The 21945-nt window shown below is 42.0% G+C and overlaps 1 protein-coding gene across 12 annotated transcripts; it reads left to right on the plus strand.

Moving 5' to 3' along the window:
• The first annotated feature begins 911 nt into the window (after positions 1–911).
• Positions 912–21791, plus strand: MX1 (myxovirus (influenza virus) resistance 1, interferon-inducible protein p78 (mouse)). Of its 12 annotated transcripts, none has more exons than XM_046901195.1 (16): positions 912–976; positions 3286–3411; positions 3770–3837; positions 5635–5963; positions 7569–7761; positions 8683–8820; positions 10528–10682; positions 11888–12026; positions 12491–12689; positions 13655–13733; positions 14611–14733; positions 15207–15348; positions 16288–16446; positions 17355–17431; positions 19206–19448; positions 21280–21791. In XM_046901195.1, the coding sequence occupies exons 4-16, from the start codon at positions 5727–5729 to the stop codon at positions 21511–21513; spliced, it is 2118 nt and encodes a 705-aa protein (XP_046757151.1). In that variant the 5' UTR covers positions 912–976; positions 3286–3411; positions 3770–3837; positions 5635–5726; the 3' UTR covers positions 21514–21791. The 12 variants fall into 12 exon arrangements, with proteins under 12 accessions (XP_046757151.1, XP_046757164.1, XP_046757225.1 ...); XM_046901208.1 differs by lacking the exon at positions 3770–3837 and adding an exon at positions 4109–4497; XM_046901269.1 differs by having other exon boundaries at positions 3364–3411.
• Positions 21792–21945: the final 154 nt, after the last annotated feature.

Raw genomic sequence — 21945 nt, forward strand, 5'->3', positions numbered from 1 at the left:
ACTGCTATCACAGTGACTTTGTCTGTATATAAGCACTCTGTTAGTATTATTATTCTTTATTTCTCTGTAGTAATTAGAGCTAGACTAATAATGATTATTGTTACTTCTAACATTTCCAGTATAATATGATGAATATACATTTATATATAGCCCATATGTTAAAAAGTGTATATAAATAATCCCTCTTTGCCCATAAACAAGATTTTGAGTGTAGCAGTGTCCCAACTTGCTGTGCTATTTGTCCTTGGTGACCTAGCAGGGGTTGGTATCTTTTTTCTCTTCTACTACTGGCCAAGAGCTGCAGGAGGCAAATTCTCAGACCACTATATCATGTCTTTCCCCTTGCCTCTCACAAAATCTTGCCCATTCTCCAGGTAATCTGTAGGAACAGAACACAAGGATGTATAAAATGGCCTGAAAGGTATTGACCTTCCTTCACTATTCATAGAATCGTTAAGGTTGAAAAAGACCTTTAAGATCACCTAAGCCAACTATCAGCCCATCATCACCATATCCCTCGGTGTCACATCCACACGGTCCTTGAACACTCCTAGAGATGACTCCACCACCTCTCTGGGCAGCCTGTGCCACTGCCTCACCACTCTTTCGGGGAATAAATGTTTCCTGATATCCAACCTGAAAAGGAAAGGGGCTGTTGCTCATAAGCAGTATTACCTAGCACCTGTGCCATCTGCCCTCTGATTCCTCTGCAGGAGAAGGAGAAACCACAGGACAAGGAGGGTAGTAGTGCATTGGAGTGGTTTTGTTACAGGGTTCTGCAAAGAACTGGGATGAAAATTGGCTAATGGATGAGGAATTTGAGTGAAACACACATCAGGATACTGTTTTCAATAATGAAAGCATTTTAGTTTCGTTTCTCCTTGTTTATGTCATGTAGGTGGAGTCTGTGTATAGAAAAGCATTCAGAGCGGCTGAATGTAGTTAATTGTTTCTCCTTGCTGTGTGACTCTGGCAGGTATGACTTTTCCTTTCCTTTAACTTCTTTTAAAATTAACCACGTAATTTTTAATTGTTATCTTTGTTGCTTTTAATAGTTGAAGGTGATAAGGCTGCATAAGCACTTACTTAAAGTAAGCATGGTTCAAATTGAGGTTGTCAGGAGTGGAATTTGTTATTTCTGGAGTGGGGAAAAATTAGTAGTCTTGTCAGCCTATGGTATGGATCTATTGGAGTCTGTCCAGAGGAGGGCCACAAAAATGATCCAAGGGACAGAACACCTCCTCTACAAGGAGAGGCTGAGAGAGCTGAAGAGAAGGCTCTGGGGGCACACAAAAGAGGCCTTTCAATATCTAAAGGACAGCTGTAAGAAAGAAGGGGACAGACTCTTTAGCAGAGTCTGTTGTGAAAGGGTAAAGGGAAATGATTTCAAACTGAAAGAGGGGAGATTTAGACTGGATGTAAGGAAGAAGTTTTTTACAGTGAGGGTGGTGAGGCACTGGCACAGGTGGCTCAGAGAGGTGGTGGATGCTCCACCCCTGGAGACACGCCAGGTCAGGCTAGATGGAACTCTGAGCAACCTGATGTAGCTGTAGGTGTCCCTCCCTGCTCATTACAGGGGGGTTGGACCTGGTGATCTTTAAGGGTCCCTTCCAACCCACATGATTTTATGATTTGGTAATGTACAAAACATGGGTTAAAACCTCCAGTTCTGTTTAACTTAATTATCTTTAAAAGATGACTGAGAGACAGCATTTACATTAGAATACATTTTTTTAAAATTATGTAATATGTGGGGGCAGAGGTCAGCAGCACAGTCTGGCCAGCAGTTTGCATGTACAGTGTTGTGAGCTTTGCACTGCTATATTTTTCCAGATACTGTTAACAAATGTACAGCCCAGAGGCTGTAGAGATGTGCACAGATATCCTCTGGTCACAGCGTGACAGGTAGAAGTCTGTGCGCCCTTCTGGCTGGACACAGACTAACACAAGTGATATTTGGGAGAGAAAAGGGGGTTGAGTGCTCAGCACACAGCAGCTCTGTGCTTTGGATTTGGTGGTTGGTTCTGGGACTACTCCCAGAGAAGTGAAGCTAGGGCTGCCAGAGGAAAGCAAGGCAAGTCGTTGCCAGGCAGCTCGCAATCCATGCGGCCCCAGCTGGGTCAGGCTGCCCAGAGGTTTCTTGTGGGATGGCAGGAGGCTGCTGGCACAGAGACTGCAGATGCCTACAAATACAGTTCAAGGAAAGCAGCATGGCAACAGCATCACAGCAGCTGTGGTGATGATGGAATGCTTACGGGGAAGAAGTTTTTCCTAATGCCCAACCTGAGTAGTTGAATTGTTACTGGTCCAAATCAAGCGCTTTCCTTACAGTCTATTTTTTGTTTTGGTTAAAGGAGAGAGGAATAATAATAATAATAAATTAGACTGAGTAGGGAGTGAGGAATTACTCTTTTTATTTTACACATTTGAAGTATCACTTATATTTTATGTGATCTTCCCATATTGACATCAGCTAGAAGTGAAGAATATTTATTTTTAATTCAACCAAAGAACAGGCTCACTAGTAAATGTATCCACTAGGACTAGCAGACATTTTGGTCCCCTAGTCCTAGGTAATTCAGTAAAATCAATCTGCCAATATTCTCCAGGTGCTTGTCCCTCTGCTGTTTTTCTGAATTGAATCTTATTCTGTTTTCAGGTTGGTTGGTTTGTTTTACAATGTATTTCACACCTTTCAGTAACTGACCTAACTCCCTCACCCCCTCTGATTCAGCACTGTAAACAGGTATTCTTTGTCCTATGGTAAGATTTCATCCTGCTTCCATTAGCAACACGGTTGCTGAGACTGCTCTCAGACACCCAGGCCATCCTTGACCCACTGTGTCCAGTTGCTTGGAGAAATAGGCCACTGCCCTGCCCTCTGCCAAGTGCAGGGTCGCCAACCACCAGACCAGGCTGCCCAGAGCCACATCCAGCCTGGCCTTGAATGCCTCCAGGGATGGGGCATCCACAACCTCCTTGGGCAACCTGTTCCAGGGTGTCACCACCCTCTGTGTGAAAAACTTCCTCCTCATATCTAACATAAACTTCCCCTGTCTTACTTTAAAACCATTTCCCCTTGTTCTTCAGTAAGAACAGTTAGGAAGGTAAAATTCTCTTAAATTGCTTTTGATTGCTCCTTGAACTGCTAGTCTATGAGACTTTCCATCAGCTTTCTTAAGGGGCAAAACTGGGGGTGTTGTGCATGTCACATTCCCTTAATAAACCATGTTGATAATTTTTCTATGAGAGGTACCAACCTCATCTAAGCTTCTAATTTTATAGGATATTGTTTCAGCCTTACCCGTGCTGATCCTGGCTTTTGGTCTCTTCTTACTGGCTCAGCACTCTTTGATCTTCCAGGCACCTCCTCTGCTTGTACCAAAGGCACCACTGCAGCTTCCACTTCAGGTGAAATTCCTTTTTTTAACTGTCTTGGTTTCCTGTAACAATAATGTTGCAGCTTGGACAAATTTAGACTCTGGTTTCAGCACTTCCACCTCCCCATCTTTAAATTTCCTCTAATTTCTCTAACAAGTCTTGACCAATTAAGAGCTTCGATGCCCCTGGTAAATACAAAACGGATGTGTCACTCGTTGTTTCCCAATTTAAAACTTCAAGGGCTTAAAGAAAGCTTGCTTCTGATTTTTCTATTGCACCAATAACTCTTGCAGTATCGTAGCCTAATTCATGTTTCTGAGTATTTAAAACTGAATAGGTAGTTCCTGTGTCAACCAAACATCCTAATTCAGTTTCGTCTTCCCCCCAGCTTAATTTTAACCAGAGGCTCTGCTGGGAAAGATTCCTCTGGTACCCTTCATTCCCTGGTTTCCACAGGTAACACTGGAATATCGGGTTTCCTAGATCTCTTCAGATATGGACATTCTTGATTCCAGCGTCCCTCCTCCCTGAGATCCATCACCTCTAAACCCGTCCCAGCATTTAGGCCCCTCTGATCTTTGCCAGTATTATGTCCTAAGTAAAACCCCTGTAATACCTCTGCTACTGCCTGAGCCTCCACTTGGATCCTTGTAGTCCTGTGAATAATTTCTTTTTCTGTACTATCAAACAACACCTGCATGATAACTTCTGTATTTTTCCAACCCAGATCTTGTGTTTTCAAAAGCATTAGCAACCCATTTGGGATTGTCCCAATACCTGCCAGCAGCTGCTCTCCAAGCAATCTGTAAATCTTTAAATTTTTAAATCTGTAGCTACTGATTTATGATACAGCTGGAGGATGAGGATGACCAAGCTGAAGCAAACACAGCACCTGATAATGCAGATCCTCCAAATAATAAACTCATTTTAATTGGTACCTTTTGTATATTGGGGACAGACTTAAATAAGTTTAGAGACTGAAGAATAAGGCGTTGTCATGGTTTTGAACTTTGCTATTGGTATTCCACATCATAACATCATGGACAAAAGAGAAGAAGAACTACGTATCCCAGAGGACCTCACGGTCAGAGAAGGAAGACACATCACAGAAGATAGGTCATCTGGTTGCGCACGGTCTTTTTCACTTTCGCTTGCTGCCAGGGATAGGAGTGGGTGTGCTTCCAAGCTGTGAGCCTTCATCAAGTAGGGCTTTTGGTTTCGGAAACTCTCTCTCTCTCTCTCTCTCTCTCTCTATCGCTCTTTCGCTCTCTCTCATTTCATTTATTATCCTTACTTCCAATTAGACTGTATTATATCATGTCATCTTGCATTCCAACATCATAGTTAGTAAAATAAGTTCTCCTTCTTAGATCGTTGCTGCTGCTCCATTTTTTTGGGGGGGGAAGCCAGGGGGGCCCGCATGCCTACTGCCCCCCTGTCACGGGCACAGATCTATCTAGATAACTCTGTGACAGGTGTTTGAGCACAGTGATCCCTTGGAATTGCAGGAAAATGGGTCCTGTCTGTTTTCTTACAGTTCAACCAGAACTTGTTTCTGAAGAGAGCAGGTTTAAAGACTTATCCATAAAATTTCTGTATTCAGTTCTGATTTAAGAGTCTGCCTTAGTTTCAGCACAGATGGAATTGTTTTCTTCAGTATCTGGTATGATGCTATGTTTTGGTTCTATGAGAAAAACTTTTCTATTTGAGAGGAAATTTTCCCAACATCGTCACTGCTCAGAGGAGGTAGAAGCGAATGGATGGGGGAAAAGTGATTTTAGTTTGCTTTTATTACATTACATTACAGGAATTACATTAATCTCCCTGTGCTTAGTTTGCTTTGTCCTTGACAGTAACTGGTGAGTTATCTCCTTGTCCTTATCTCAATCTTTGAGCCTTTTTTCATCATATTTTCTCCCCCAGTTCTGTTGAGGAGGGGGAATGAGAGAGTGGTGTGATGGAGCTGAGCTAGCCATTGTTGTGAAACCACTGCATTCACCCTCCACCCTCCCCCCAAAATTTCTTGTTTAGTCTGTGTAACAGAGACTGAGAATACCCCATGGCAAATTCTTTTTTTGGGAACACAAAAAAAAGGTATAAGTGACGTTGGGGGAAATGTTTCAAGTCTTTCCTCTGGAGATCAATCTTACTAATTTGAGAACAGTTTGGGTATTTGATCCCTGTTAAGGGCTTGAACCAGGAGGTAGAAGCATTGTTTTGATTTTTCTCTGCTATGGTTAATGTTGATTTCAGAGGCTGTCAAGAGTGGTCGGTGTCGATAATAATCACTGCTCGGTGCAGTACATGCGGACAAGCCATAGAGCAAGCCAGAAGAACAGCAGAACATGAACAATCCACGGTCCAACTTCAGCTCAGCTTTTGGATGTCCCATTCAGATCCCAAAGCAGAATAGTAATGTACCACCTTCCTTACCAGTACCTGTAGGAGTTTTTGGGGTGCCTCTGCCATTAGGCTGCAGCAATCAGATGGCTTTCTGTGCTCCAGAACTGACTGACAGAAAGCCTGAGCATGAGCAGAAAGTGTCCAAGAGGCTGAATGACAGAGAAGAGGACAAGGATGAGGTAAGGCAGGTGGCAGGGAAAGGCACAGATACTCTCCATGCTCACCCCTGTGTTTTACGTTGCACCTCAAAATGAATTCCTCTGTCTCTTTGGGCACTTGTTAGGTCGAAGGAGAGGAGAATTTTTAGGATCAGGGTCAAGAAGTCATTTGTGTAGCTAGGAAAATGTGCATCTACCTTTAATCTGCTGGCCTAAAAACTACTCGTGATAAACAGCGTGGCAGCAGCCTAGCAGCCAGTGTAATCTGTAATAAATGTCTAATTCCTTAGTGAACATCATTGAATGGGAATCCTAAAATCTGGGGTATTTTTTTTTACTTGAGGCTCTGCTACCTTCAGCACAAACATAAAAAAGCGTTACTAATAACGTGTGTTGTGTATTTAACACTGAGAGAGATTATCATGCAATCATTAAGGTTGGAAAAGACCTCTAAGATCATCTAGTCCAACCATCCACCTACACCAGTGTTGCCCACTAAACCATGTGCCTAAGTACTATATCTATACCCTTTCCTTAAATGCTTCCAAAGACTGTGACTCCACCACCTCCCTGGGCAGTCTGTGCCAATGCCTCACTATGCTTTCTAAGAAATATTTCCTAACATCCAATCTGACACTCCCGTGGTGTAACTTGAGGCCATTCCCTCTCATCCTATCACTGTTACCTGGGAGTAGAGGCCAACCCATACCTCACCACAACCTCCTTTCAGGTGGCTGTAAAGAGCAATAAGGTCTCCCCTGAGCCTCCTCCAGACTGAACGATTCCAGTTCCTTCAGCTGCTCCCCACAAGGCCTGTGCTCCAGACCCCTCACCAGATTTAAGTCTGTGTCATAGTTAATGGGGTTCCTTGAGAATGGCTGGGATTTACTAGGCAGTGAACACTGAAATAAAGGTAGTATGGAAGGGTTATCAATAGGGTTTTCAAACACCTGCTGGCAGAGATGTGTTCTTATCTTGAAAGATTATTCTCTTTGATTACATCTGACAGAAATATTTTCAGAGGTGACTCTCTTAGACAGAATTGGTGGTGGTGGCCAGCTAGGATCTGGCAAAGAAAGATGCAAACAATAGATTTTAGCTGCCTATTAAGGACACTACAGCACAATGATTTGGTGATTCATTACCAACTAAATCTTCAAACTTCAAAAAAGATCTAATAAGCTTTCTGTACTGAATTATCTCATCTCTGTGGCCATTCTCTATTTATATATGTATCCTTCCATACATCTGTATGAGTGGAAGAAAATGAGTTATTAAAAAAAAAAAAGTCTTCAAAGCACATTTAGTGCTGAGGTCCGTTTTTACTTTTCACCTTTCAGGACAGCTTAGAAAATTGGCTATTTTTACCAAGGTTGTTTGAGTCACTGAGCCAATCTCAATACAATTAACCATAGTTATATCCATCTGTATATAGCATGAAGGTGCAAGGATGTACAGTGATATGAAGTACAGACTGGTTACTAGAGAATGAAGAGCTGGAAAAGGTGCCTAGAAGGTGTTGTTGTTTTGGGTGGGTGGGTTGTTTTGATATATATATTTTTTTTGTTTCTGGAATCAGCTTATTTTCAAATTACATGAAATTAATTGTGAGTTTAAATCCAACAGGCAGCAGCATGCAGCTTGGACAACCAATATGACAGAAAGATCCGACCTTGCATTGATCTTGTTGACAGCCTGAGAAAGCTTGATATAGGAAACGACCTGATGTTGCCTGCAATTGCAGTGATTGGAGACCGGAACTCTGGGAAAAGCTCTGTCCTTGAAGCTTTGTCTGGTGTTGCTCTTCCTAGGGACAAAGGTACAAACTCACCTTCTCAGGTTTTCACCTGAATTATGTGACACTGATGAGGTAGAAGGACTTTTTTTTTTTTTTTTTCCCTCTCTGGAGTTTAGGCGTAGATAACATTATGACTTTATGACTAAGGCTATACCTAAATCATGAGGCTCCAGAAGCTTTCCCATCTCTGCTTTCCAGTAGAAGAAATGGATGTGCAGGTGGGACACTGCAGTGTCACTCCAACAGGTTGCACAGCCTGGGTGGACAGGGGAGGATAGTTGCTCCAAATTGTAGGCAGGCAGAAAGGCAGCAGCAGCAGCTCTGTATTCGCCAGCAAAATGTATTGATTTCACATGCAAGATTAGTTTTGAAATTTGTTTCTGTGTTGCTTCTTTCAGATCAAAATTTTCTTACAGAAACCTTTTTTGGCAGAAAATGTACAAAGATCTTTGCTTACAAACACATGCCTTGAATGTTAGAGAAGATTGTTGGAAGACTGTATTTACAGCTCAGGACAATTCATTTTCTATGTGTGTGTTCATGTGTATGTATGTGTATATACACACACCCAGGTTCTGTGAGTTCTCTATTTGTTGGCAATACCTGAGCACATTTAAGCTTTCAGGCTGGACCTCAAGTCCAGGAAAAGGGTTGCCTTCATAAGACATAGGTGCAGTGACCTGCACTGAAGCAGGTCACTCAGAGAAGAACAAATCTCCATTCTTGGAGGTCTGCAAGGTAAAACTGGCTGCCCAAGCCATGGTTGACCTCACATAGTATTGTTGACACAGAGAAGGAAGTCAGATAAGAGCCCTTTGGCTCTTCAAACTTTTCTGTGCCTTTCAATGAAGTATTAGGCAATCCTGTGCACATCACCCAGTCCACTCACACAATGTCTGTTGTGCATAACAACTGTCACCTCTGTCTTTGGCACTACTGTAGGTGTCATTACTCGCTGTCCTCTGGAACTTAAACTGAAAAAAATGACAGCTCCGCAGGAATGGAAAGGGGTAATTTATTACCGCAACACAGAAATACAGCTCCAGAATGCATCAGAGGTGAAGAAAGCAATAAGAAAAGGTAAATTGTAGCGTATTGCCCTTGCTCAATCCCCTTTGAATTCTTTCTCCCCTTTCCTTAGGCTGAGAAACAGTCCTCAAACTAACACAGGAATTATAGCCACAAAGAACTGAATGTAGAGTATTAGATGAGGTAGTGCAAGAGAGTTGTGCTAATTATTGCTTCAGTTTAGAAGATGGACCACGATATCTACAAAAGCTCAGGCTGTGTGTTCAGCTGGATGCTATTTGTCATGTTTGGGAAGTTTGTCTGTCAAGCTGTAAGCATGCAAAGCCCTAAGTGGTTCATGATGTCAGCTCAAATGCTCAGGAAGTGCATGTGGTGTCTGTGGCTGGAAAGCCTATGATTTTAGAGAAAATTGAAAGATAGCAGAGTGGAGGGCATACAGAGTTTCTGTCAGTTATTGTGACCATGGCCTCAGGCACTGCCATGTCACAGCTTTACTTTTATGGTATTTCATGCAGTATGAGAAAATATGTTGTTACCGAAAGTGTAGTAAGCACTTTCCCTACATGTGAAAGTGTTTTTTTTTTCTTATTTCCTTGGCTAAGACGCTCTACAACATTGCTATTCATCATATTCATCATGAGTACTGTGTTCAGTTTTGGGACCCTCACTACAACAAAGACACTGAGACTATGGAACACGTCTAGAAAAAGGCAACAAAGCTTTGAAGAGTCTGGAGCACAAGTCTGATGGGGAGCAGCTGAGAGAACTGTGATTGTTCAGTCTGGAGAAGAGGAGGCTCAGGGGAGACCTTGTTGCTCTCTGCAACCACCTGAAAGGAGGTTGTAGTGAGGTAGAGGTTGGCCTCTTCTCCCTGGTAACACTGTCAGGATGAGAGGGAATGGCCTCAAGTTGCACCAGGAAGGTTCAGGTTGGATATTAGGAAATATTTCTTCTCAGAAAGAGTGGTGTGAGGCACTGGAGTCACCATTCCTGGAGGTGTTTAAGGAATGGGTATAGATGTAGTAATTAGGCACATGGTTTAGTGGGCAATATCATTGTAGGTGGATGGTTGGACAAGATGATCTTAGAGGTCTTTTTCAACCTTAATGATTCTATGATAATGTTATTTCATTAGTTTTTCAGTATGTTATTTAGAGGTTTTTGATACACCCTTCACAAACTGCAAACAAACTGGTATGATTTGAGTAAGCTGATTACAGAGCTGATAAAATCTCTCATGAAAACTATAATGGGGTTTTCTTGTTTCACATGTTGTTGTTGGTTCCAGCATTATTGCCTATACACAACCTGGGAAGCAGTGGCTGATCTGTCAACCTCACTATCAATGTGAAGAGAATACGGAGTAATGCCTATTGGTCTTCAAAGACAGCTAAAAATTAATTAAAGTCTACAGAGTATCTTGATGCTGAGGAGTAGTTTCTGCAACTGACCAATACTTTATCCTATTGCTTTTGTGATGGTTTATTTACATGTATTTTGTCTTCATGTATGACAATCCATTAGTATATGCTCTGTAAAATACTGCAGTTTCCACTCCAAAGGGATTTCACATAATATTTTTTTTGGATTTTTGCAGAAATTGATTTACGTTAATGGCTGGGTCTAAAAAAAAGCCATGCCTAGAAGAAATTCAGGTGGTAGTAGATATTTTTTGAAGTCATCGTGTTCCCACTTCACCTACACTTCCATGCAGAGTTCGAAGCTTGTATTCATTGCTTTCCTCTTTCCACCTCGCAGCCCAAGATATAGTGGCTGGCACTAATGGTAGCATTACTGGAGAACTAATTTCCCTTGAAATCTGGTCTCCTGACGTCCCAGACCTGACACTAATTGATCTTCCTGGAATTGCCAGAGAGGCCGTGGGGAACCAGCCACAAGATAATGGCCAACAGGTAACAGTCAGTTTTATCTGCCAATTTATACAAAGGTTCTCTTCTGTAGCCTATCTTACGTGCAAATCTTTGCTGCAGGACTCGGGAATTATTATGCTGGGCTTCTGAGCTTTTATGAGAGCTACACTAGCAAACAGACAGACCTGGTTTTTGGGAAGGCAGTGCTGATAGGAACAGTGAGGACCAGGATCTCCTGTCTTTCCTTGTTGTGCAGGAGGGAGCTGCCCATGCTGGCATAGGTGAGCCATTCCACATGCCTGCCAGGGAAGCAGGGAACAACACAGCTGCACCGACCCTGTTTTGCAGATAGATGGTCTTGAATACAGCACTGCCTCCATGCCCATAGGCTGGGACACAGACTGGAGGATAGATGCATCCCAGACAGGTTGCCTCTTCTCAGTATTGTGAAGATGCTTGGCAAAAGTGAAACGTCTGAGTTCTTGTAAGCTATTCTAAAGCAAGAAGGCAGGTCAGTGATTTTACTAGCTCAGTGCTCTGTCATCCTTTGCTGACAGTGTACATGTGAAGGGAACCAACTGTCACTTTTTTCTCATCCCTTACAGTATTTCAGCAGGCCCATTCTGAAGTGAACAGTATGTGTGTTAAAGTAAAGGATATCTGTATGCTTCCCCTGGTGGCTTTTAGAAGAAATGCTGGGGAATGCAAATAAAACTCCTGGAGATAGAGCCAACTGTGAGGGTGATGTGCTGGAGCTGGCTATACTGTACTATACTATAGTCTGGCTATGCTATAATCTGGCTTTCATTCCAGCAGTGTGTTACTAGGCATCAGAACCCATTTTTCTTACAACATTGTTTATGGAAATCATATTTCCCTAAAGAAAGATGTTATCCCCAAGAGTTTAAATTTTACTTAGAATGAGGTGTTAAATTTTATGTAATTCACATGATTTTTTCATGACAGATATAACAATATATTGTTCTTGTTCACATTAAATGTTTAGATTTATCTTTCCATAGGAAAAGAGGCTGCACTATCCTCTTAAACCATTTCCATGCCATTCTTTAGCATTTAATGGTATATTATATAATATATTATATAGTACTATATAGTATATTATATCGTGTATATATACGCAGTATATGTGACATATCATGTGGTGGCTTGTACTGCTAGGAGTGGTCGCATCCTACATGCAAGCATTTGCTTTCATTGAACTTCTTTACTACTGTATTACATTTCAGATCAAAACACTACTTAAAAAATATATTGGCTGCAAAGAGACAATCATTGTGGTAGTGGTACCATGTAATGTGGATATTGCAACAACAGAAGCGCTGAAAATGGCTCAAGAGGTGGATCCCACAGGAGAAAGGACGCTTGGTGAGAAATTTTTTAAGATAGAGGTGTGAATCATATATTTCCGTGAAGGTCTGAAGTAGTGTACTTCATGCAAAGTTCTAGTTCAAAACTACTAGAAGAAGAAATAAGCAGACTAAATAAACCCTTTACAAAGCTGGAAGTGATCTAGCTCTTAAAATATCTCAGGTATGAGTCTAGCTGGCATTCACATTGTGAATAACTGAACATTGAAAATCTTAGAGTTAATGCTGGGAAAGCCTTGCTGCTCTCTGTTGAAAAGGTTTGCAAGGCAAAAGGTGGACCGAGAGTCCAACTGCAGAGCCCAGGAGCTGAAAGCTTTCTAGGAGAGAAAACAAAACAAAGAGCAGTTACTGTAGAAAAATACCGTAGGAAACATTTCCACTCTTCAAGTGAGATGTCCTACTGCATCTCTTCCACCTTCAACTTCTGTGCTTGATTAACTTTCTCTGTGGGTAACTTCACAGGGGTCCTCACTAAACCAGACCTAGTGAACGAAGGAACTGAAGAGACTGTCCTTAAGATAATACAAAACGAGGTCATCCCACTCAGAAAAGGTTATATGATTGTGAAATGTTATGGGCAAATGGACTTCTGCAACGAATTGTCCTTCACCTCCGCAATCCAGCAAGAGAGAGAATTCTTTGAGACTCACAAACATTTCAGGTACTTCTCACATAAAGAACCCAACCCAAAGTATACTGAAATCACCTCAAATCATGTAGCAACAGGATGAGGGGAAATGGCTTTAAACTGGAAGAGGTTGTGGATGCCCCCTCTCTGGAGACATTCAAGGCCAGGCTGGATGGGGCTTCAAGCAACCTGCTCTAGAGGGAGGTGTTCCTGCCTATAGCAGGGAGGTTGGAACTAGATGATCTTAAAGGTCCCTTCCAACCCAAACCATTCTATGATTCTCTGAAAGCAACAAAGCTTTCTGGTAAAGAGACTAGAAAGCAAGCGTTATGATGAAAGGCTGAGGGAACTGATGTTATTTAATCTGGAGAAGGCTGAGGGAAGACCTCATCACTCTCTACAGCTACCTTGGAAGGAGGTTGCAGCAAGGAGGAGGGGAGTGGTCTCTTCTCTTTGGTGGCAAGTGATAGGGTGCTAGAAAAAGGCCTCATGTTGTACCAGGGGAAGTTTAGATTAAATATTAGGAAGAGATTTTGGTCAAGCATTGGAGCGAACTGCCCAGAGAAGTGGAGGAGTCCCCATCGCTGGAGGAATTTAAGACACACGTGGATGCTGCACTAAGGGATATGGTATAGCGATGGGACTTGGTAGGCAGCTTTACAGTTGTACTTGATGATCTTGAGGGTCTTTTCCAACCCAGATGATTCTATGATTCTAAAAGCAGTTAACCTCAGAAGACCAGAACAGTCCTAAAGAAGACAAAGCAAGCGTATGAGCCCTTCCAGTTAAGCACTGAAGTATTTCTATTCACTGGAAAACACCATGAAACTCAGCATAAGAAAACACACTGTGCTGAAGACACAGGTTTCCCCAGAAGGTGACTTAGTAGTAAATTAATCACTGTGAATAATAGGTGAGAAGTGTTTTGAATTGGCATACTTCCCACAAGCAGAAATAACATAGCAGGTTTTTTGGTGGTTTTGTTTGTTTATTTTCAGCACTCTTCTGGATGAAAATAAGGCTACTATCCCACATCTGGCAAATAAGCTTACAGATGAACTTGTGGGACGTATTATTGTAAGTAATGGAGGTGTCATGCTAAGAAATATGTATCAGTTACTATCTTAAAAATAATAATAATAATAAAATCCAACCCTTCTTCCTTTCAGCATTTTTTTTTCTTTTTATGCATACATAAGGCTTATCTTTTACCCTTAAGCAATCCAAGGACAAATAGAGATGAGAGTTAGAGGGAAGGAAAACAGTGATCTGTCGTCAGATTTGCCTTTAACTCTGAAGGATTGACAATAGGCAACATATTACATCTGCTTGTGACTCATAACCCCTGCCTTTTTAAGAGCAGCCATGGTGCTTCTTTTTGTTTGTGAATAGTGTTGATAGGCTGAGTGGCAAGTTACTGCCATTGGCTTTCTAAAACGTGATCATTTCTATCAGCTGAAAATGTCTTCAAAAATCTCAAGGAAGAGCTAATTATTTTAGTAGACTAATATAAGTATATTATTTTTATTAATTTATATAAATATATTTGTAAGTAATGCATGCTACTCCATGAAGAGTAAATACTAAAGTATAGGGACCTGAAGGAAGAAAAAAATCTGTGTTGGTGAGAACTTACATAAAAAATAAGGCAACCAAACAGCTGAGTTCAATCATGTATTTGTTAGGAATGGAGGCATCAGCATACTCCCTACATAAAGAGCTGACACCTTTTGGCTCACTGTAGGTGAAGTCTTGCCCTAGACTGCAGCTCCTCTGCCTGCTGGCAGTGGTGTCAACCCCAGCATCTCAGGGAGCCCCTAGCCTTCTCTCCATGATGGTCAAGACTTTCCCCTGTGGTGTTACTCCAGTTGTTCCTGGAGTGATTTTTGGTTTCATTCCAAAACCAGCTGTGTTCAGCCTACCTAAGAGTCCTTCTTTCCTGTCTGCCCTCCAGAAAACTTTGCCTGCAATAGAGAAGCAAGTACATGATGCACTGCAACAAGCAAAGAAGGAACTACAAAAGTACACACAAAGCACACACCCAACTGTCAGCGATAAGACAATTTTCCTTGTGGGGGTAAGTATCAGTATTGCTTCCGTTACAAAACAGAGAAGACCCTTCTAAAGAAAGCAAGGTAACAGGATGGACCAGGGAGATTCTGGAATCTGTCATTGAGGGGTCTTCATAGAATCACAGGATATCCCAAGTTGGAAGAGGCCCACAAGGGTCACCAAGTCCAGCTCCAGGCTCCACACAGCACAGCCTGAAACTCAGGTCCTCTGTCTGAGAGCAGTGTCCAAATGCTTCCTGAACTCTGGCACCTGGGGCTGTGCCCACTTCCCTGGGCAGCCCGTTCCATGCCCACCGCCCTCTGGTGCAGAGCAAAGCAACCAAGAGCTAAGAGCATGAAAGATGTAAGGAAATAATGCCTTCAGTCATGTCTGTAATATCAAATGTCTGTGGATTTACTTAACACTTACAAGTTAGTCTGAAGAAATAAAGCTTCAGTACTTTGATTGTTTTTTGTTTTCCTTTCTGATTCATTACAGTTGATCAAAGCGTTTAATGAAGACATCTCTCAGACAATGCATGGAAAGGAATCCTGGTTTGGAAATGAAATCAGACTGTTTCCAAAAATCCGCAGAGAGTTTCGGACATGGGGAGTAAAGCTCCTGGAGAGCTCTGCCAAAGGTAAGCACAGAAAACCATCACTTGCAGCTGATCTGAGAGATTCTATCCCCTGGCTTTTACATTAAGAGACAACATCATCAATATGTTATTCCCCCCCCCCCCCCCCCAAAAAAAAAAAAAAAGAAAAGAAAAAAGAAGTGAAAAATAAGAATCTAGGAGCATTCATCTTTTGTAATGTTGTAATTATGCTTTGGCCCTTAGGGACAGAGACCCAGCTAGTGCAAATTGCTGTCCTTACAGAGAGATCAGTGGGACTTCTCTCAACAAAGCAATAAAATAAAGACTGGCTTCTGGCAGAGAATTAACTGCTGATTCTCTGAACTGTTCCTCTAAATAACAGCAACAACCATAGTAAAAATAATACTTATAAGTTAACTGTTGTTGTCATTAATGTTTTGGCATTTTCATCTTCTTTGTTCTGTTCAGCTCTTGTTTAAGATGTGGGAAAAACAATTCCAAGTCTACATGAACTATAACCCTGTAAAGAGTAGCCCTTTTTGTTTTCGGAGATGACATAGCAACATTTGCTAGTCAAGCAGTAACTCTTTAATCAAGTTCTTTTAGTCTTTGATGCACGTCTTTGTCAATATTACCAGTGGCTCTAAAATAATAGGTATAAATAGGCTGTGGACATATAGTCAGCCAGAGGCAAATACGTATATGTAGGGAGACAGACAGACACCACTGTGTGTCGTTGTTTCTCATGTCCTGTCCATGGTGTACCAATCCAATCAACATGACTTTATAGAGAGAGAGGGAAAAAAGAAAGAGTAAGCTAATTAAGGCACTGAGCAATGAGTGCCATCTTGCTTTCGCAATAACTGTGTTGCTTTAAAGATGAGTTCTCTTGGAAAATGCTCTTCAGTAGACTTCTTTCTTAACCAGAAATTTATGAAGTAAGTAACCTAGTAGTAAAGCAATGTTATTTTAATATTACAGTTGAAGAAATCGTATGCAGTAAATTGCCCAAATATGAAGACCAGTACCGCGGACGGGAGTTCCCAGACTTTATCAGCTACTGGACATTTGAGGACATTATAAAAGAGCAAATTACGAAGCTGGAGGAGCCAGCTGTTGCGATGCTGAACAAAGTGATCTGTACGTCTCACAGGCCACACAAGGCCATTGCATGGGTGACATTGGTGTGCCTGATAATTCTGTGTAAAGAATAAGCTACTGTTCTCATTGATGGACCAAGAGCTCCAGCTGGGATGCCTCAGTGTGGATGTGAATCCCATTCAACCTGTGGGATTATTCCTTCTCTAGAGCTGAGACCTCAAATCTCTGCACGTGACCTCCAGAATTTTTTAGTACACTTCCCAGTGGCTGGGAACAGGGAATTAGAAAGTAACTATAATACATAATACTGTAAAGAAATAGCATTCTGGAATGCTACTTGGTGCTAGCCCAGCTGGCCGATATTGCCAGGCTCGGTTAATGGGATTCACAAACCAGAACTGGGAATCCAACTTCTTTGCCAGTTCTTTGCATAATGGTATATATAGTGCGCAGTGACTACTGAGGATGGGGGAAAGGATAACTCATCCCATGAGTAACACCAAAGGAAAAAGTATGTCACAATCATTTCTCTGCCATGTTTGCTTTAGAAAACTGCTACAGCATCTGTGCCAGTTAGGGCCCTGTGTTACAGGTGCCAGCCCCTCTCCGTGGAGTGGCCACTCTGGGGATGAAAGGCAGATGTGCCTATGTGGCCAAGTGATGACCCAGCTGGTCAAACTGAAAGCACATAGATTGCTTCATCTAAGAAGTCTCAGGGATATTAAATATCTGACATGGTAAGTGGTCTTTAGTGACTCATGCACACGAACCGAGAAATCTAAATTCCTATTTGTATGGTCCTAAAGGCGTATTCTATCAGGACAGATGCCCAGCTATTTCAGCATGAACACAGAAAGACAGTGGTTTTTACAGGCCTTATATTGACAATAACTTAAAAACTTCATTTTCTTACCTGACTTTGTTTTGTCTGTCTGTTCTTCCCTTAGATATGGTTGAAGAGAAATTTTTGCAGCTGGCTAACAAGCGTTTTGCTAATTTTCAGAACTTAAACAACGCTGCTCAGGTGAGGGACAAGCCATAACCTGAGATAATTCAAGAGCAAAACAGAACGACATTTGTAAATACAGCCATGCTTATGGCACCTATTCCATCACATTACATGCAACTATGTGATTTCCTGACAGTCTGTGATTTTTATAAAGTAAGACATTACAAACAACTGCATGTTTGTGATGGCACTAATGAAAGTCCAACGTTGACAAGATCTAAAGCATACATTCTCCATTCGTTTTGGTCACGCTCTTGATGCACACAACTCGATGCAAAGAAAACCTGGTATGGCTGCCATGAAGAGCTTATCAGTAACTTCAGTTTTAAGTCCTGCAATGTTTTGTTAGCATGTGGGTAGCCTCAGAGCACAATACTTTTGCTTTCTGAAAGGCAAGCCAGTGTTAGCCAGGGCAGGCATTGCACAATTGATAAAAAGGAGCAGCAGCTAATGAGTAGGCCATTTAACCATGAGAGAGTTAGAAGATCCCTGTTTGCAGTTTGGAGGTGTCCAGTTTTTGGAGTGAAGTTAAACAACATGGATGTCCTTGAATACCTTTTCTAGGAAAGAGCTTTGAAGAAGAGGTGAGAGGCATCACTGACCTGCCATGAAGCAGAATCCACTCAGGGGACACTGCTGGGAGGGAAACTCATAGGCAAATACAAGTGCAGCAGCTGTTTGCCATGTGACTTGCACGGCCACACCCTATTAAAGTCCCAGGACAAGCAAACAGCAAGCAAACAAGCTATTTCAGCCAAGCACAGAGGTGTGGTGTCCTCAGGCAGAATGCAATGAGAAGAAGTGTAGCAGAAATGCTAAGTCGTGGCCTGAAGCAGTGATTGAGCACCTGGTGGGAAGGGAGAGCCAACCTGGGGAGCTCAGGTGCAATGCACCTGAGTGACCAGAAGGGGTGGAGTCAGGATCCTTCCAGACCTCACTGGCAGTGGAGAAAAGTGTATCTTGCTGGAGATCCCTGCCTACTGGAGGCCTTCCAAGGGTAAGCAGTTTTTCTTTTGTTGCTGCATCCACAGCTGCTGCATTTGGGCTTGTTCTCATTTGCTGCAGCCTAGGATTGTGCCACTCTGCTATTATTGTTGTACTTTTCCATGACGTTATAGCATTACAGAAAGGAGGAGATTCTGATAGACTGTGGGGGAAAAACGAAAGCTTTGTTCTGATGTAGGGATGCTAAGTTAGCATTTTAGGAGATCTCGTGGATGATAGAGAGGAATTTATTGTTCCCACAGACAAATGGTAGCACCAAAAAGGTGAGAAAGCATCATGTTATTTTTAAAAAGATGCCAGACAGCGATGGGCTAGATAGGGTTGGTTTGCTGAGAACAGGTAAGAAATTGTGCTTTTGAGAATGGTGGGAGGGGAAATGGAGCTCCTATCAGTACTGCTGCCACTGCCAACTTCAAGAAGGAGATTCAGCTGAAATGCATGCAAAAGCAATCAAAAATTGAGCAGGTGCAAACACCGAGGGCAGGCTGAACTCATCACTCGTAGTTGTTGCTTGTTCCCACCAATCTTGGAATTTTCCTTCAGGATACAAGCACCAGGTTTCAATTTGATTTGACATGATCCCACTTGTTTCTCATGAGGGGACCAAACACTACGTTTTCCTGCTCTTTCATGGGAAAGGAACCAGAAGCTAAAACATCAAAGTATGCACCAAGGGCCAACCTGGGATTAGCAAGTGCTGCACTGAGGTGTTGAAAACTGCATCCGCTTCACCTTCCTGAGGGATGTTGCTAAGCATCTCAGAACTTGTTCTCTTCTTTTCCAGGCCAGAATTGGTTGCATTAGTGACAGACAAGCAACGACTGCGAAAAATTGCATCCTGACTCAATTTAAAATGGAGAGAATTATATACTGCCAGGATAACATCTACACAGATGATTTAAAAGCTGCCAGGGCAGAAGGCATCAGCAAAGATACAAAAATCAAAGACCTTGCTTTTGGATGTGCTTCACGTCAATGTCCCAGCTTTGCCCTGGAAATGGTTTCTCACGTAAAGGCCTATTTCACTGTAAGTTTGCAGACTACAACACAGTACACCAGTGCTCTTTGGCTGGCTTCTCCTATGGGAACAAGTGCTAGGGGGATGGAAGGACTGTTACTTACCAGACCTGGGGGAGGGGAAAGGATGGGGAAGAGCCCTTATCCCTGCAATGAGAAATTAATGATATCTGGATGATGGCAAGCCCTATTGCTCCAGTAAAAGAGCTGTCAGATTCTAAACTCAGAGGGCAGGAGGAGTGGTAGCCAAATGATTGGTTAAAATGGATTTGGCTCTCTGCAGAGATCAGTGTGGCTATGCCATATTGCAAACAGCTCAGGAGTTAAGTGGAGATAAATGGGATACTTTAACAAAAGATCATTTTGGAGCAAGACAGCCAAGAGAATGTACAGTATAAGAATATGCTTTTGATCTTTGTTTCATAAACCCCCTCAGTGAGCACCAAGTTAAATATTAATGCACTAACTTAGGTAGTGGTTCACCTTGAATTTCAATAGAAAGGTTTCTGAAACATTCCTGCAACTGAATGTTCAGGCTGTTCTTCCAGGTCTTTGCACTGAGAAGTTTTCAGGGAGCAAAAGACAAAGGCAGAATTGCATAAACAACTTCTTCCCTTCAGCCTCAAATGCTTTCTACTGTACCACAGAGTCTTGAAGGATAGTTGTACGTTTGTAAATGCCCTAAGCACCCTTTTCAACAGTAACCAAATACCAGGGCATCACAGCTCCTGGAGACTTTATGCAATGCCAAATACATGAGATGAAATTAGATTAAAGCTCTTAAGTGTCCATGGCCTTTGAAAATGCCATGCATGATCCCCTGTTAACTAAGAAAGGTCAAGATTCTGTGTAGGGTTTAGCTCCAGAATAACAGAATATATAGGCTCAGTAAGTGCCCTGATGACTGTTGAATTGCTCCATTTTTACTAGATCTGTGCAAAATAGAAAGAAAAACTAAATACCTAGTCTTTGGCATTTTTCATTGTCAGCTTGTCCCCATCCCTGTAGATGAAAGATTTACAGCTGCTGAGCTAAAGCAGTATCTGAAGCCAGAAAAGCCCAAGACTTCTCTGGAGATGGGTGGCCTGTATGGGAACTGTTGAATCACAGCCTGAACCTCTGATTGACCACCTGAGGCGAGTGCTGAGTCAGCTGCAGGGGCACAGGTGAACGCAATTTCACCTCAGTGACCGGAAGGGGTGAAGCCTGGCTGCACCTCTCCTAGACCCCATTTAAGGGCTGACTTCCAAGGAGGAAGGATCTCTATCTGGAGATCACTCTTCTTGGAGCCTTTCTGTGAGCCTAGGACATGGGTAAGATCTTTATTTCATTTCTCCTTTGTAACGCGATAATCTCTCTGGTCCAATACCTGTATACCTGTTTGCCATACAGTGGCCTAAGCCCTGTAGGACCTCCAAATCAAATAGGCTTCTACCTGGCCCACCTGCTGATATTTTCAAGTCATATAGCACAAAAAGAAAGGTACCTCTATTATTTGTAGCCAGACACTCATATTGAATGCTCTTCTAGTTGTAGAATAATTCTTATCAAGGTTAGCAGAGAGAGGGAGAAGTTGGAAATGGCCTGCCTTGGGTTTAGTTCACTGAAGAAAAAAAAATTAAACTACAGCTGACAATCCCATAAATCTTAACTTCTAGACTTTTTAGGAACAAAAGGAATTAATGGCACTTTTTAGATCCTAGAAACACTCAACTTCTTGAATAGCAACTCCATACCGTGTTTTAATAGTGCACTGTCACCTCTTAATAGAGTACCTTCAGCCTGTTTTTTCTTCTTTTAGGAAAAAAGTCTTCACTCTTTTTTTTTCCCTCTCCTTGTAGGGAGCAAGTAAACGCCTGAGCAATCAGATTCCTCTGATCATCCTCTCTACTGTCCTTCATGACTTTGGAAATTATTTGCAGACCTCAATGTTGCATCTCTTGCAAGGAAAAGAAGAAATAAACTATTTACTCCAGGAAGATCATGAAGCTGCTAACCAGCAGAAGTTACTGACCAGCAGAATTAGTCACCTCAACAAAGCCTACCAATACCTGGTAGACTTTAAGTCTCTGTAGCTTTCTTCATCTTTCAGAAGTATTTTTCTGCTTTTGCTTTCTAGCATTAATGAGGAACTTTGCAAAATCCTCCATTAGCAGCAACCTTTAATACCAGTTTCTAAATTTTTCTAATGATTTAGTGGCCTAGTTGTCTTATTTTCCATAGTCTGATATGCCTACCCTTGTCAAAGCTGCACTTATCACAGCAGTAGCTGTGATGTTATCCCACTTTCAAACATTCATTTTATAAACTTTGTCTCCCATACATCATTAAAATAATTTTTTTAAAAGCTTGAGCTCTGAGGTAGGTAGTTTTGTTTATTTGAAAGGAGGGGGAGCCTTCAGCTGTAGAACCCAAAAAATGTAAAAATCAAATCACATAACTTTCCTAGATCAAGTTTACTGCACAACCCCAGTGGTCCCTCTGCTTCTCTCTGTGATTTTGCTCTG

Source organism: Gallus gallus, chromosome 1 (assembly GCF_016699485.2).
Source record: "Gallus gallus isolate bGalGal1 chromosome 1, bGalGal1.mat.broiler.GRCg7b, whole genome shotgun sequence".
NCBI classification, from domain to species: Eukaryota; Metazoa; Chordata; class Aves; order Galliformes; family Phasianidae; genus Gallus; species Gallus gallus.

Bases quoted from the DNA above. Each gene is read 5' to 3' on its own strand.
- MX1 (XM_046901195.1), top strand. From the start codon at position 5,727: ATGAACAATCCACGGTCCAACTTCAGCTCAGCTTTTGGATGTCCCATT. The intron at 12,027-12,490 runs GTGAGAAATTTT...GTAACTTCACAG, and splicing joins CACAGGAGAAAGGACGCTTG to GGGTCCTCACTAAACCAGAC. The intron at 15,349-16,287 runs GTAAGCACAGAA...TTAATATTACAG, and splicing joins CCTGGAGAGCTCTGCCAAAG to TTGAAGAAATCGTATGCAGT.